This window comes from Notolepis coatsorum, assembly GCF_963971535.1.
Source record: "Notolepis coatsorum genome assembly, chromosome: 20".
NCBI classification, from domain to species: domain Eukaryota; kingdom Metazoa; phylum Chordata; class Actinopteri; order Aulopiformes; family Paralepididae; genus Notolepis; species Notolepis coatsorum.
Window position 1 is genome coordinate 3,409,516 of NC_140184.1, and position 15,471 is coordinate 3,424,986.

At 43.1% G+C, this 15,471-nt stretch overlaps 1 protein-coding gene across 1 annotated transcript in view; it reads left to right on the top strand.

Annotated features, from left to right (window-relative positions):
* Positions 1-5,002: 5,002 nt before the first annotated feature.
* Positions 5,003-15,471, top strand: part of LOC311247278 (DDB1- and CUL4-associated factor 6-like) — a gene marked incomplete at its 5' end in the record, with an annotated part of 108,247 nt that continues 97,778 nt past the window's right edge. Inside the window, 2 exon segments of the mRNA XM_084337638.1 lie at positions 5,003-5,057; positions 5,161-5,271. Coding sequence (XP_084193764.1) covers positions 5,003-5,057; positions 5,161-5,271 — 166 coding nt within the window.

A 15,471-nucleotide genomic window follows, 5' to 3' on the forward strand; every position in this document is an offset into this window, starting at 1 on the left:
TGACCTTCTCACAAACCCCCCTGTCTTGGCATATCCTGATTTCAACCTACCCTTCAGGTTGCACACGGATGCCTCCGACCAAGGCCTGGGAGCTGTTCTGTATCAACATCAAGATGGAAAACTGAGAGTCATCGGGTACGGGTCAAGAACATTGTCACCAGCCGAACGAAATTACCATATGCACAGTGGGAAACTGGAGTTCCTTGCATTGAAATGGGCTGTGTGTGTGAAATTCCGTGACTACCTGTATTATGCCCCACACTTTACTATCTACACCGACAACAACCCGTTGACCTATGTAATGAGTACTGCCAAGCTCAATGCAGTCGGTCATCGGTGGGTTGGAGAACTGGCAGACTTCCGGTTTGACATCAAATACAGACCCGGAAAGTCCAACATAGATGCAGACACACTTTCCCGCCTTCCCCTGGATATGGAGAGATATGAAAGGACCTGCACAGAAGAGCTCTCTAATGAAGCAGTACGAGCAACGTGGGAAGGAAGCCAAGCAGCTGAAAGGAAAGACGTGGCATGGGTTGCGGCGCTCAACATCGCGTCCCCAGACTCAAACCAGCAGTCTCACCCACACCTACAAACAATCAGCCACGATGAACTGGTGAAGGCCCAAAAAGAGGACCAAGCCATCAACACGATCAGGGAGTTGAAAGAGTCGAACACGAAATTGTCAGACGACGTACGAAGAACCGTAAGCGCAGCAACCCGAAAGCTACTTCATGAATGGAGCAGATTACATATTGAAAATGAACTCCTTTACAGAAAGACCAATCAATACCAACAGTTGGTCCTCCCTGTAAAATATAGAACACTTGCCCTGAAACATCTACATAATGAGATGGGTCATGTTGGAACAGAAAGAGTGATCCACCTCGCAAGAGAAAGATTCTACTGGCCTTTCATGTCCAGAGAGATTGAAGAATATGTGACCCGAAGATGTCCTTGTATCAAGTCTAAGAAGCCGGTCACCCATGTCCGAGCTCCCATGGGCAGCATTACCTCCAACTTCCCATTAGAACTTGTGTGTATCGACTATCTACATCTGGAAACCAGTCGTGGAGGGTATGAATATATCCTAGTGGTGATCGACCATTTCACAAGGTTTGCCCAGGCATACCCCACCAAGAACAAGAGTGGGAAAACAGCTGCAGAGCGTATCTTTAATGACTTTATACCCAAATTCGGTTATCCCTCGAAATTACATCACGACCAGGGTCGAGAATTTGAGAATAAACTGTTCCAAGCACTGCAACGGCTGTCTGGGGTCGGCCACTCTAGAACATCACCCTACCATCCACAGAGCAACCCAGCGGAGCGGCTCAATCGGACCATACTACAGATGTTGAGGACATTGACTGAAAATGAGAAATTGCGGTGGAAGGACCACCTCCCGCATGTGTTACACGCGTACAACTGTACCAAACATGAATCAACGGGTTACTCACCCTTTTTCCTCCTCTACGGTCGTCATCCACACCTCCCCATTGACCTGTTGTTTGGGTTAACGAAGAAAGAGGAACCGTACTCACCCAGAGGATACGCGGAGCAATGGGCTGAGAAGATGTCTGAAGCCTATCGGATTGCTTGCGAACATAGCAAAAAGTCCAGTGCAAGAGGAAAAGTAACTTATGACAAGAAAACAAAAGGAGTAGTGCTGCAGTCAGGAGACAGAGTTCTGGTGAGAAACCTCAATCAGCGTGGAGGACCAGGCAAGTTGAGATCGTACTGGGAGAAGGCGATCTACGTGGTCAAAAGCCAGCTCGCTGAGAGTCCAGTATACATTGTCTGCCTTGAACATGGAGACCAGAAAAAGACCAGAACACTACACCGAAATCTCTTACTGCTGGTAAATGATTTGCCCGTGGAAATGACTCCACCACCAGCCAGAACTGTCCCTGCGAAGAAAACGAATGACAGACCAAGACAAGGAAGAATGTCAGACACACAAAGACAAGTAGAGACAAGGGACAGCAATGACAGTGATTCGGATGATGACAGTGACAGAGGATACTGGCTAAGGATACCTGTTGAAAGGACAGAGGAAAGATCACTTGGACACCGTGAACGACGACCTGAAGTCATGCCAGGCCTGCGCCCTGAGAGTGAAGACGACAGGGGAGGAAACATGGATGGGAATTTGCCTGTCTTGGCCAGACCGGAGGGAGATGTTAGTGAATCAGGGGAATAAGAAGAAAGGGAGACCCCCCGAGCTCACTCTCCAATACCCCAAGCTCACTTTCCAATACCCCAACCCCACTCCCAAGCTCACTCTCCAATACCCCAACCCCACTCCCAAGCTCACTCTCCAATACCCCAACCCCACTTCCAAGCTCACTCTCCAATAGCCCAACCCCAACCCCAAGCTCACTCCCCCGTAGCCCAGCTCAATCTCCGAACCCCTCCACTCTCGCCGGTAGAACAGGTCCAGTCAGAGGTTAGGAGGTCTGCCCGTGACAGAAGGCCTAAACAATGTCTCACGTATGATATGCTAGGTGAACCGTCAGTGCAGAACAAGGTGACCGTGAATTCAGTAGTACAGTGGCCACCGATGGTGCCCGCACCACACCACAGTCCACTACCACATCAATTGATACCCTTCGTAATGCCATGGGTGCATTCAATTTTTTACAGCCTTCCACAACATGGCCAGTATGCTTACCGTCCAGCCGTCACCCACGGTCCGCCCATGGGAAGTTTGTTAGGGGTTCACGCCTGAGGGTGATATTGGATGGGTGTATTTAGTGATTTTCGGAAATGTCAGGAGCCATTTTTTTAAGGTCAGGGAGTGTGTGATGCCCACTAGAAGTGGTATCATGTTAATATCTTTAGATTATGTGTCAAAACAGTGTGAACATATGGGTACAGGATTACCTCCATCAGAAACAAGTTAGAAGAGTCATTTATATGTAATGGGAGACATTAACATAATCTGGTCAATAGGTGGCGGTATAGGACTGGTGTTTAGTGACTTCGCCTTCTAGGGACCCGTTACTGTGTGCTTAGGAACGCACGAGGCAATCTCAGCCTCACAACCGGGAGGAGCCAGAGTCAATAACATCGTGTCTGCACCTTTCCTTTGTCAAATGATTAACTACAACCTGTTTCATAGGTGGGTAATATACTACAAAACACACATAAAGGTTAACAAGGATACATGCAATGTCGAGGGTTCAAATGAAGTAACTATTGTCGATGTTTGAGTCAAGTTTAAGAAGTTTAAGACGACAGGTAACGTGGTTGAGAAGCAGACCGTCTATTGACGGCGCCACGTTTCGTTGGTACATTTAAATAGTGTTGGAACACAATTGTCCATTCAAGCACTAACGTGTCGAAGTTAAGTATCGCCAAGGGGATTATAAAGGTTTATGTTTTGAAATACATACTGTGTTGGGTTGAATTGCTGTGTAGTAAATGTGTATATTGTGTACAAGATGGTTAGAGGGAAAGTACTTTAGCTTACCCTACCAAGAAGGTAGCTAGGTACCGGGGCTGTACCACATGCTCTCTCTCTCTCTCTCTCTCTCTCTCTCTCTCTCTCTCTCTCTCTCTCTCTCTCTCTCTCTCTCTCTCTCTCTCTCTCTCTCTCTATTGCGCCCTCAGTTAAATGTAAATATAAATCTATTCCCTTGAGTTATACCATGGTCACGGGTTAGCAAATTCCTAGTAGGGTTGAGAACGGCCCGATACAAATATATATATAAATGTACTTTCAGTGCACATTTGAGTTTCAATAGAACTTGAGACAGGAACACAACTATGGATAACACTGAGGTGTGGAGGTATTTCGGTATACTAGAGAATAGTGGATATGACTGATGATAAGTGACTGATGATAAAGGTAACACTTATTGGTGATTTAAGGAATTGTTTGACAGACAATGAGAATGACAGTGTTGGTTAAAAGACATACTATGGTCCCTTCCAACATGCCTAGACATGTCTAGACAGAGGTTAACAGGATAATGTTTCTCTTCTCACGTGCTTATATTTAAGACGCCACATATGTATAAAGACATAAGTAATCACAATGTACAGTATATAATACTGGATAACTACATTTAAAAGGAAAATGCTATTGAAGTGAACCAGGGTATCCTAAAAGGGTAGAATGTGTGTTGCAATGATGAATATGCTTTTGAATTAATAACAAGTATGGGATTATAATTGAATGTATTGAAGTAATGTAACTAAATGATACAATGATTATACAATGATGATACAATGATGATTATGATTGATTGATTATTCTATTGAATGAATAAATGTTGTTGAAATACACAACCGGGAGGAGCCAGAGTCAATAACATCGTGTCTGCACCTTTCCTTTGTCAAATGATTAACTACAACCTGTTTCATAGGTTAAACATATATCTGCTATCAGGTGCCATATCCTGGTACATGTAACACACACACACACACACACACACACACACACACACACACACACACACACACACACACACACACACACACACACACACACACACACACACACACACACACACACACACACACACACACATACCTAAGTCAAACTGTCCTGACCCTTTGAGTTAAGAACACTGTCAGACTGTCCTAGTGTCTGAGAAACTGTATACAGGGCCGCCTGGGAGAAATGCGAGGCCCTGTGCGAGCTTGAAACTGGCTGCAAACATGACGTGGAACTCAGAAGCGATTATAATCTCTCTTCTGGCATGGCTCTCACTCGAGTGAACTTTTTTTCCGAGCAGTAAGTATATTTGACTTATTTTAGTTTAATGACATTGATTGCCACAAAACGAATGTGTTTGATATTTAATCATAACTTTATACATATAGCATATTTCTCGTGGTGTGAACGGGGACTGCACACTACACTATGATAAATCAATAGTGAAGTATAGAAGCGTCCTGGCTGACCAGTTAGTTCCAGACTTGGATCTACAGTATGGGCTCTCTGTGACCATCTGCATTTATCCTTGTAGCAAAACTCCAGTTCCAGTAGAAGATGTCCAAGATCACACCTGCTAGAATGAAGGAGGAATCAGACCAGCAGGACCTCTGTAAGTCAGAACAAGACCTCCTACTGAAGAGACTTTAGTTTACTCTCCAGACCCAGAAGTAAATAAAGACTAGTATGTTGAGTTGTGTTTCCCTCTGTCCCAGATCCACCCAGAGACCTACTGATTATTAAAGAAGAAGATCAGGACGCACTAGAGCCACCCAAGGAGACTTCCTTTGAGATGAAGGAGGAGCCCACAGACCTCCAGGAGACCAGTATGTTGTTTCTTTCTCTTGACCTGAACCCCAGAACCCACCTCACCCCTGCCCACTTTGCCAACCTAGGATGGCTTAGAGTAGACGACAGAGTACAGCAACTTGCAATGGGCCTGGTCTACAAGATACACTATACGACCGGGGTGCCCATGTACATGTCAAAATACTTCCCAAAGGTCAGTGAATACCACAACCACTACACCAGAGGAAGCTCAACAAATCATGTTAAACCCAGATTCGGCTCAAACAAGGGACTAAACACGTTTAGCAATTATGCCACAACAATGTGGAACGCCCTACCCAAAGCTGTAAAGGAATGTGAATCCCTGCCCACATTCAAAACCGCTCTTAAAGAGCACCTACGGGAGGCTGCAATTCGAAACTGCACTGTAAAAATGTTCACCGGAAAGTTACAATAAATTACTGGCAATATTTTGCATGACTTTTACAGTAAAATTCACAATAATTTACTGTGAATGGCTTCACAGCAATGTGTTGTAATTTCACAGTAATGGTAGTACAATACATTGTTGTAATTTCACAACTTCATACTGTAAGAAATTACTGTGATATTACAATAAATTACTGGCAATATTTTGCATGACTTTTACAGTAAGATTCACAATAATTTACTGTGAATGGCTTCACAGCAATGTGTTATAATTTCACAGTAATGGTAGTACAATACATTGTTGTAATTTCACAACTTCTAACAGTAAGAAATTACTGTGATATCACATTATTTTGTTGTATATATATTACAACAATATATTGTGACTTCACAACATCAAATTGTAAGACATTTACTGTAATATCACATTATTTTGTTGTGTATATATATTACAGCAATGTATTGTGACTTCACAACATCAAATTGTAAGAAATTACTGTAATATCACATTATTTTGTTGTATATATATTACAACAATGTATTGTGACTTCACAACATCAAATTGTAAGAAATTACTGTAATATCACATTATTTTGTTGTATATATATTACAACAATGTATTGTGACTTCACAACATCAAATTGTAAGAAATTACTGTAATATCACATTATTTTGTTGTATATATATTACAACAATGTATTGTGTATTTACAATAGCCTACATGTATTTTTGTAGTCCAGCTCCAGTACACTTCCTGAAGGTCACACTTTGGTTTCCTGTCGTGTTTAATCACGTCATCCTATTGTATCTTGACATGAAACTATTGTATGAGCTTCCTCCAGAAGTATACTGGAGCTGGGGACTATAGAGTTATGCATACCATTGTAAACCAGGCTTTTAACCAGGGCTGGACTGGGGAAATCATTCAGGCCAGGAAATATAGTGCGAAATATAGCCCCAGTCAGGCCACTTTTTAAGCGGGGGTCTGGGGGTCCCCACCAGGACATTTTGTTACAAAGACTTCATTTCCTGCATTCTGGTGTAGGCAGTGTGTGTGTGTGTGTGTGTGTGTGTGTGTGTGTGTGTGTGTGTGTGTGTGTGTGTGTGTGTGTGTGTGTGTGTGTGTGTGTGTGTGTGTGTGTGTGTGTGTGTGTGTGTGTGTGTGTGTGTGTGTGTGTGTGTGTGTGTGTGTGTGTGTGTGTGTGTGTGTGTGTGTGTGTGTGTGTGTGTGTGTGAGAGAGCAAGAGTGATAGAGAGACACAGTTCTCCAACTTGTGTGGGTTGCAGTGAATGATTCTGGTTGTACCCCACCTAGGTTATCTAACTATTGGCCTGGCCTGACTCTAAGTTCAGTGGCCTGACTGTATAAAAAAAAGAAATAATAATAATATCATCATCTGGCAACCCCCCCCCCCCCACTTTGGGAACCCCTGCTCTAGTCCAGTGGTTCCCAAACCTCTCCTCGAGACACCCCAGCCGTTCCATGTATTTGTTAAATTCCACCACCAGCACACCTAATTCAACTAATAAAGGGCTAGTTAAGTTAAATCAGGTGTGCTGGTGGTGGAATTTAACAAATACATTGAACAGCTGGGGTGCTTTGAGGAGATGATTTGGAAGCACTAGTCTAGTCGATTTTGTGTTTTGAGCACAAAGTTCATCATAGATCTAGCCTCTTTATTTTGCTCTCAAAGTGCACCAGATTGATGCATTTAGCCTCTTTATTTTACTCTCAAAGTGCACCGGAGCATGCCCCCTAGGGTGTGTCAAGAAATGGAAAATAGAGAAATGAGATGTGGCCCTATGCTTTCAAGTTGTATTACGATATAATAAACCATAATCAAAAGCCAAAAAGTGGGTTAGAGTTTATTTACCTACCCCGTTTTTCGATTGAAAATTAGAATATTTTTTTGGCGGATTTCCACCAAAATCACATTTTCATATATATGGCTGCTTGTCTACATTCAGACTTACTACCCCTACCTTAAGATTGGTATGGTAGCCCATACTACAATGCCATGGTATATTATACCATAAATAAATATTGAATGAATCGGAAGTGTGTGGTACTCTGATACTGATAGACCCTCTAAACACTGATAGACCCTCTAAACACTGTGATAGACCCTACAAACACTGTGATAGACCCTACAAACACTGTGATAGACCCTACAAACACTGTGATAGACCCTACAAACACTGTGATAGACCCTCTATCTAAACACTGTGATAGATCTACACTGTGATTGCTTACCTTGCTTCCTCTAGAACTCCACCCCTCTTTTGCGGACTCCAAAAGCGGTACTGCTGGTTCTGGTGAGGGGAGGTACTGGTGGTTCTGGTGAGGGGAGGTACTGGTTCTGGTGAGGGGAGGTACTGGTGGTTCTGGTGAGGGGAGGTACTGGTTCTGGTGAGGGGAGGTACTGCTGGTTCTGGTGAGGGGAGGTACTGGTGGTTCTGGTGAGGGGAGGTACTGGTTCTGGTGAGGGGAGGTACTGCTGGTTCTGGTGAGGGGAGGTACTGCTGGTTCTGGTGAGGGGAGGTACTGGTGGTTCTGTTGAGGGGAGGTACTGCTGGTTCTGGTGAGGGGAGGTACTGCTGGTTCTGGTGAGGGGAGGTACTGCTGGTTCTGGTGAGGGGAGGTACTGCTGGTTCTGGTGAGGGGAGGTACTGCTGGTTCTGGTGAGGGGAGGTACTGCTGGTTCTGGTGAGGGGAGGTACTGCTGGTTCTGGTGAGGGGAGGTACTGCTGGTTCTGGTGAGGGGGGTACTGGTGCCTCCTCATCGATATCTTGATCTGAAAGACAAAGACAGAAAACAAAGAAAGACTTTTACAGTAATTTCAGTGCCATCCAGTGGCAGCAAACTCCAACACAGGACCAGAGACCAGGACAAGAACAGGATGAGAACCAAGATGAAGAACAGAATAATGTGTTTGTGCATGCATGTGTGTTGAAACCCTACTGAACAATACTGCTTAGTCATGGAAACATTTTCATGGTCAAGAAAGTACTAGCTCTTCAGCATTGAAAATATTAGCAGCCTGATTTGGTACATTAGGTGGCTGGGCCAGGGCCTGGTTGTCGTTATGTTCTCCTTGCAAGTGCTTTCTGTAAGACAGAATGAAAGAAAATGTTCTGCTACAAACTCCCTCACAACATTGGATATAAGTGGATGAAGCGTTTATATTGTGTGCTACTCGTAAATGTGAAAAGAGAGACTTGGCATCACCAGGAATTAGCCTTTTGCATTTAAAGCATGTATACGCCATCTGCCTTGATATGTTAGAACTCTTAACTTAGTGATCACTTACAAATTCTCTGTAAAGTTTTGAGAACTTGAGCTGGGGGCCTATTTTGGGGATGAGGTTCCGGATTGTTTCGTCATCTAAAAGTTCAAACGCCTCCTCATCGATATCTTTATCTGAAAGACAAAAGACTGAAAACAAAGAGACTTTTACAGTCCAGGCAGCAAACTCCAACACAGGACTAGAGACCAGGACAAGAACAGGATGAGAACCAAGATGAAGAACAGAATAATGTGTGTGCATGTGTGTTGAAACCTATACTGCTTAGTCATGGAAACATTTTCATGGTCAAGAAAGTTAAAATGTTCACCTTTAAAACTGTCTGTGAGCTCTGGCAATTGCCACTCAATTAATTTTTCTGTGACAAAGCTGTCCATCAAGACTGGCCTGAAACAAAACAGAAAGCAATGTGGAAATTAACACATCTGCAATTAATTAATGCCTCATGCCCAAGTACTCAGCCACGTGTGAACGATAGGCCAAGTACTAGCTGAAATAGCAGCCTAGAATATTTAGCACTGAATTCAGGTGTAAAAAGCGCACTTAGCAATGCTAAGTGCGCTTGGGCGGTATCATTTTTAGTTAGCCAGCGTCAGCCAGCTACTACAGTTAGCTCCCAACCATACATTTACATTTAGTCATTTAGCTGACGCTTTTATTCAAAGCAACTTACAAATTGTGTACAACAAGTCAGGAGGAGTGGTACATATCTAGCAGCCAAGGATAAGTAGTATTGTTTGTCTAGCAGTGTCGAGCTTGAGTGTTATACTCTGAGTACATACTGTAGTAGTATAGACATATTAGCATAGTTGGTGGTAGTATAGACATGGTAGCATAATAGTAAAATGCAGTAAGACAGTTATTATTAGTTAAAATTCTGATATTGAAGAAGTGTGTTTTTGGTTGATAAAGTGGGCAGTTTATCCTGTGCTGAAAAGTCTCCATTCCAATAGAGAGAGTATATATTTTGGTGTTTATTTGATTGATTTGGCCTTTTATTTATTACGTTTCCACAGTTTATTGCCTCATACTTTATTAACATTTTGTACATAATACAAGTTCATGTTAAAATGATGACACAAAAAGCCAGACCAAGGGCTTGTTTCATAAACAATCAAACTGAACCTTTTTTTTGCCTGCCTACTGTATTTGTTTGGTGGAAACTACACTACAAGTTACTCTCGATTAAATATAGCTTCCATTGTAGTTGAGCTATATTTAATCGAGAGTAACTAGTTTCAAGTTTCAAGTTTCAACTAGTGTAGCTTACTACATTTTCCAAGTAGCTTGCCCATCACTGGCTAAATGCTGCATGTAGCTAGTTAGCTGAACTGAAGCTATATAGGTAGCCAGGTAGCTAAATGGCTGGCTATACCTATATAGCTCCAGTTCAGAACAACACTTTTTCACTGGTAGTTTCTGGAAATGAACCAACTTTCCTCTCTTTCACACGGTAAAATTAGTTTGAACAGCCAGGAGCAATACAAAAAAAAACACAGTGGTCCCGTTGTTTGGTAGGCAACGTTGCATTACCCAGCAGAGGCCAGACATAGCTAACAGCTAACATAGCTAAATTAGCAGCAGGCACGCATAACGTGTAAAAACGCATAACCATGTAAAAAACGAACACAGCACTACTCCGCTGGCGTTTGCAATCGAAATCATAGATACAGAATAATATCCACCATCGACTTTATCATGCACTACTACTCACGTTTTATTGTCGATTAACGATGCAGAGACACAGCACACGCTGATACAACAATGGAGGAAGGTTGCAGGTACATTCTGGGAGGCGAGGTACAGGTGTAGTGCATTCTGGGAGGCGCCCGCCCAGGAAGCTGGTGTGTGTGCAGGCAGCCTAGACAAGTCTCAACATGTCTCCTAATCATGCATTATATAGTGGACCCCAATACGCAGGTGCAGAACGGGTACTGATTGATTGATTGATTGATTGAAAACTTTATTAACAGATTGCAGAATGGGTACAATACAGTACAGCTCAATACACACAATTGTTAAGGGGATGCAGACCAGAGAAAGACTTTCGTCTTGTTTACATCAGGGTCCCCCATTTTCAATTCATCAGGACATACATCGTCATCATCATTTATTTATTCGTACATGGAATTACCACAGTCCAACAGTACATATAATTCACCAAATACCATGGCCGAAAGGAACAGGAAGAAGAAAAAATCTTCTACACCTGCCCCTACACACACACAACACACCAATAGACTTATTGTGTAAAACAAACAGAATATGCATTTTGCAAAAATGGAAACATCAACACAACCAAATTAAATCAACATAAATAAACCCATTTTGTGTATCTATCAGCAAACTACATATTTCGGTTCATTCATTTACACACACACACACACACACACACACACACACACACACACACACACACACACATACATGACATACAGACAGTACTGCTACATCTATACATTTATGAAACCGTACATTAGGTGGGGTGGGGTGGGGGGGGCTGTACATTGGAGGTGGTTGGGTGGGTGGGGTGGGGGGGTTGGGTAGGTTGGGTATAGGAGGGGTGGGTGGACACTGTACAACTGTATACAAGCACATTGGAATATTGACAAAACCATGTTTGGTAATTTACTGTACATTGGAGGGGGTTGGGTTAGGACATTTACAGGGGCCAGTTTCGAATTGCAGTCTCCCGTATAGGTGTTCTTTGAGAGTGGTTTTGAAAGTGGGTAGTGATTCACATTCCTTTACAGCTTTGGGTAGGGCGTTCCACATTGATGTGGCATAATTGCGAAACATGTTTATGTTACAGGTACCAGGATATGGCACCTGATAGCAGATATATGTTTAACCTATGAAACAGGTTGTAGTTAATCATTTGACAAAGGAAAGGTGCAGACACGATGTTATTGACTCTGGCTCCTCCCGGTTGTGTATTTCAACAACATTTATTCATTCAATAGAATAATCAATCAATCATCATCATCATTGTATCATCATTGTATCATCATTGTATCATCATTGTATAATCATTGTATCATCATTGTATCATCATCCAGTTCAATTAGTTACATTACTTCAATACATTCAATTATAATCCCATACTTGTTATTAATTCAAAAGCATATTCATCATTGCAACACACATTCTACCCTTTTAGGATACCCTGGTTCACTTCAATAGCATTTTCCTTTTAAATGTAGTTATCCAGTATTATATACTGTACATTGTGATTACTTATGTCTTTATACATATTTGGCGTCTTAAATATAAGCACATGAGAAGAGAAACATTATCCTGTTAACCTCTGTCTAGACATGTCTAGGCATGTTGGAAGGGACCATAGTATGTCTTTTAACCAACACTGTCATTCTCATTGTCTGTCAAACAATTCCTTAAATCACCAATAAGTGTTACCTTTATCATCAGTCACTTATCATCAGTCATATCCACTATTCTCTAGTATACCGAAATACCTCCACACCTCAATGTTATCCATAGTTGTGTTCCTGTCTCAAGTTCTATTGAAACTCAAATGTGCACTGAAAGTACATTTATATATATATTTGTATCGGGCCGTTCTCGACCCTACTAGGAATTTGCTAAACCGTGACCACGGTATAACTCAAGGGAATAGATTTATATTTACATTTAACTGAGGGCGCAATAGAGAGAGAGAGAGAGAGAGAGAGAGAGAGAGAGAGAGAGAGAGAGAGAGAGAGAGAGAGAGAGAGCATGTAGTACAGCCCCGGTGTTTAGCTACCTTCTTGGTAGGGTAAGCTAAAGTACTTTCCCTCTAACCATCTTGTACACAATATACACATTTACTACACAGCAATTCAACCCAACACAGTATGTATTTCAAAACATAAACCTTTATAATCCCCTTGGAGATACTTAACTTCGACACGTTAGTGCTTAAATGGACAATTGTGTTCCAACACTATTTAAATGTACCAACGAAACGTGGCGCCGTCAAATAGACGGTCTGCTTCTCAACCACGTTACCTGTCGTCTTAAACTTCTTAAACTTGACTCAAACATCGACAATAGTTACTTCATTTGAACCCTCGACATTGCATGTATCCTTGTTAACCTTTATGTGTGTTTTGTAGTATATTACCCACCTATGAAACAGGTTGTAGTTAATCATTTGACAAAGGAAAGGTGCAGACACGATGTTATTGACTCTGGCTCCTCCCGGTTGTGAGGCTGAGATTGCCTCGTGCGTTCCTAAGCACACAGTAACGGGTCCCTGGAAGGCGAAGTCACTAAACACCAGTCCTATACCGCCACCTATTGACCAGATTATGTTAATGTCTCCCATTACATATAAATGACTCTTCTAACTTGTTTCTGATGGAGGTAATCCTGTACCCATATGTTCACACTGTTTTGACACATAATCTAAAGATATTAACATGATACCACTTCTAGTGGGCATCACATTTAGTCCCTGATTGAGCCGAATCTGGGTACCAGGCCCATTGCATGTTGCTGTACTCTGTCGTCTCTAAGCCATCCTAGGTTGTCAAAGTGGGCAGGGGTGAGGTGGGTTCTAGGAGTAAGGTCAAGCATGTAGTCTGACCAGTTTGTTTTGAGATGTTTGTGTAGCAGGGTGGATTATCCCTATGAACTTTCACCAGGTAGGGGGAACGCAGCATGCAGATCTGAGTCCAACTGAATCCCTGACTTTAGTGCAGGAGTAGAGTGGAGCTTTAGCAGAGTGGTGGATGGGGCCTATAGGATTTACTAACCTAGGGGTAGTGAGCTGGTCCTTCTTGCCCTCCAGGGCGACTCGCAGTAATTCCCCACACACCCACACTTATCCTAATACTACCCGCACCCTCCCACACCTGGTGGCAGTAGTGATAGATGATATACTTTCTCCCCAAAGCAGTACCTTTCCTTGCTGATGAGCAGAGACCTGTCCCAATGATATAGGCTCCCCTGTTAGGGAAGTTTAGGCTGCAGAGGACTATGATGGTCCAGTTCTACACTGCCATCATCCAGTCCATCCTCACCCTCTCCATCATCACCTGGTTCCCTGCAGCCACGGTCAGGGACAAGGCTGCAGCGGGTGATACGATCAGCGGAGAGTGTGATCGGCTGCCCCCTTCCCTCCCTCGAGTCCCTACATTCCTCCAGGGCCTTGAGGAGGGCGAGGAAGATCATGGCAGACCCCGCCCACCCGGGTCACGACCTCTTCACCATGCTTTTCACCCTAGCAACCACCTAGAAACACCCTAGCAACCACATATAACACCCTAGCAACCACCTAGAAACACCCTAGCAACCACTTATAACACCCTAGCAACCACCTAGAAACACCCTAGCAACCACATATAACACCCTAGCAACCACCTAGAAACAACCTAGCAACCATATATAACACCCTAGCAACCACCTAGAAACACCCTAGCAACCAATTATAACACCCTAGCAACCACCTAGAAACACCCTAGCAACCACTTATAACACCCTAGCAACCACCTAGAAACACCCTAGCAACCATATATAACACCCTAGCAACCACCTAGAAACACCCTAGCAACCACTTATAACACCCTAGCAACCACCTAGAAACACCCTAGCAACCACTTATAACACCCTAGCAACCACCTAGAAACACCCTAGCAACCACCATAACACCCTAGCAACCACCTAGAAACACCCTAGCAACCACCTAGAAACACCCTAGCAACCACTTATAACACCCTAGCAACCATAGAAACACCCTAGCAACCACCTAGAAACACCCTAGCAACCACATATAACACCCTAGCAACCACCTAGAAACACCCTAGCAAACACTTATAACACCCTAGCAACCACCTAGAAACACCCTAGCAACCACATATAACACCCTAGCAACCACCTAGAAACAACCTAGCAACCATATATAACACCCTAGCAACCACCTAGAAACACCCTAGCAACCACTTATAACACCCTAGCAACCACCTAGAAACACCCTAGCAACCACTTATAACACCCTAGCAACCACCTAGAAACACCCTAGCAACCACCCATAACACCCTAGCAACCACCTAGAAACACCCTAGCAACCACCTAGAAACACCCTAGCAACCACTTATAACACCCTAGCAACCACCTAGAAACACCCTAGCAACCACCCATAACACCCTAGCAACCACCTAGAAACACCCTAGCAACCACCTAGAAACACACTAGCAACCACTTATAACACCCTAGCAACCATAGAAACACCCTAGCAACCACCTAGAAACACCCTAGCAACCAGCTATAACACCCTAGCAACCACCTAGAAACACCCTAGCAACCACTTATAACACCCTAGCAACCATAGAAACACCCTAGCAACCACTTATAACACCCTAGCAACCACCTAGAAACACCCTAGCAACCACCCATAACACCCTAGCAACCACCTAGAAACACCCTAGCAACCACTTATAACACCTTATTGTGAAATAAGAATAATATAATGTGATATGTTGATATGCTATTGTGAGATTACA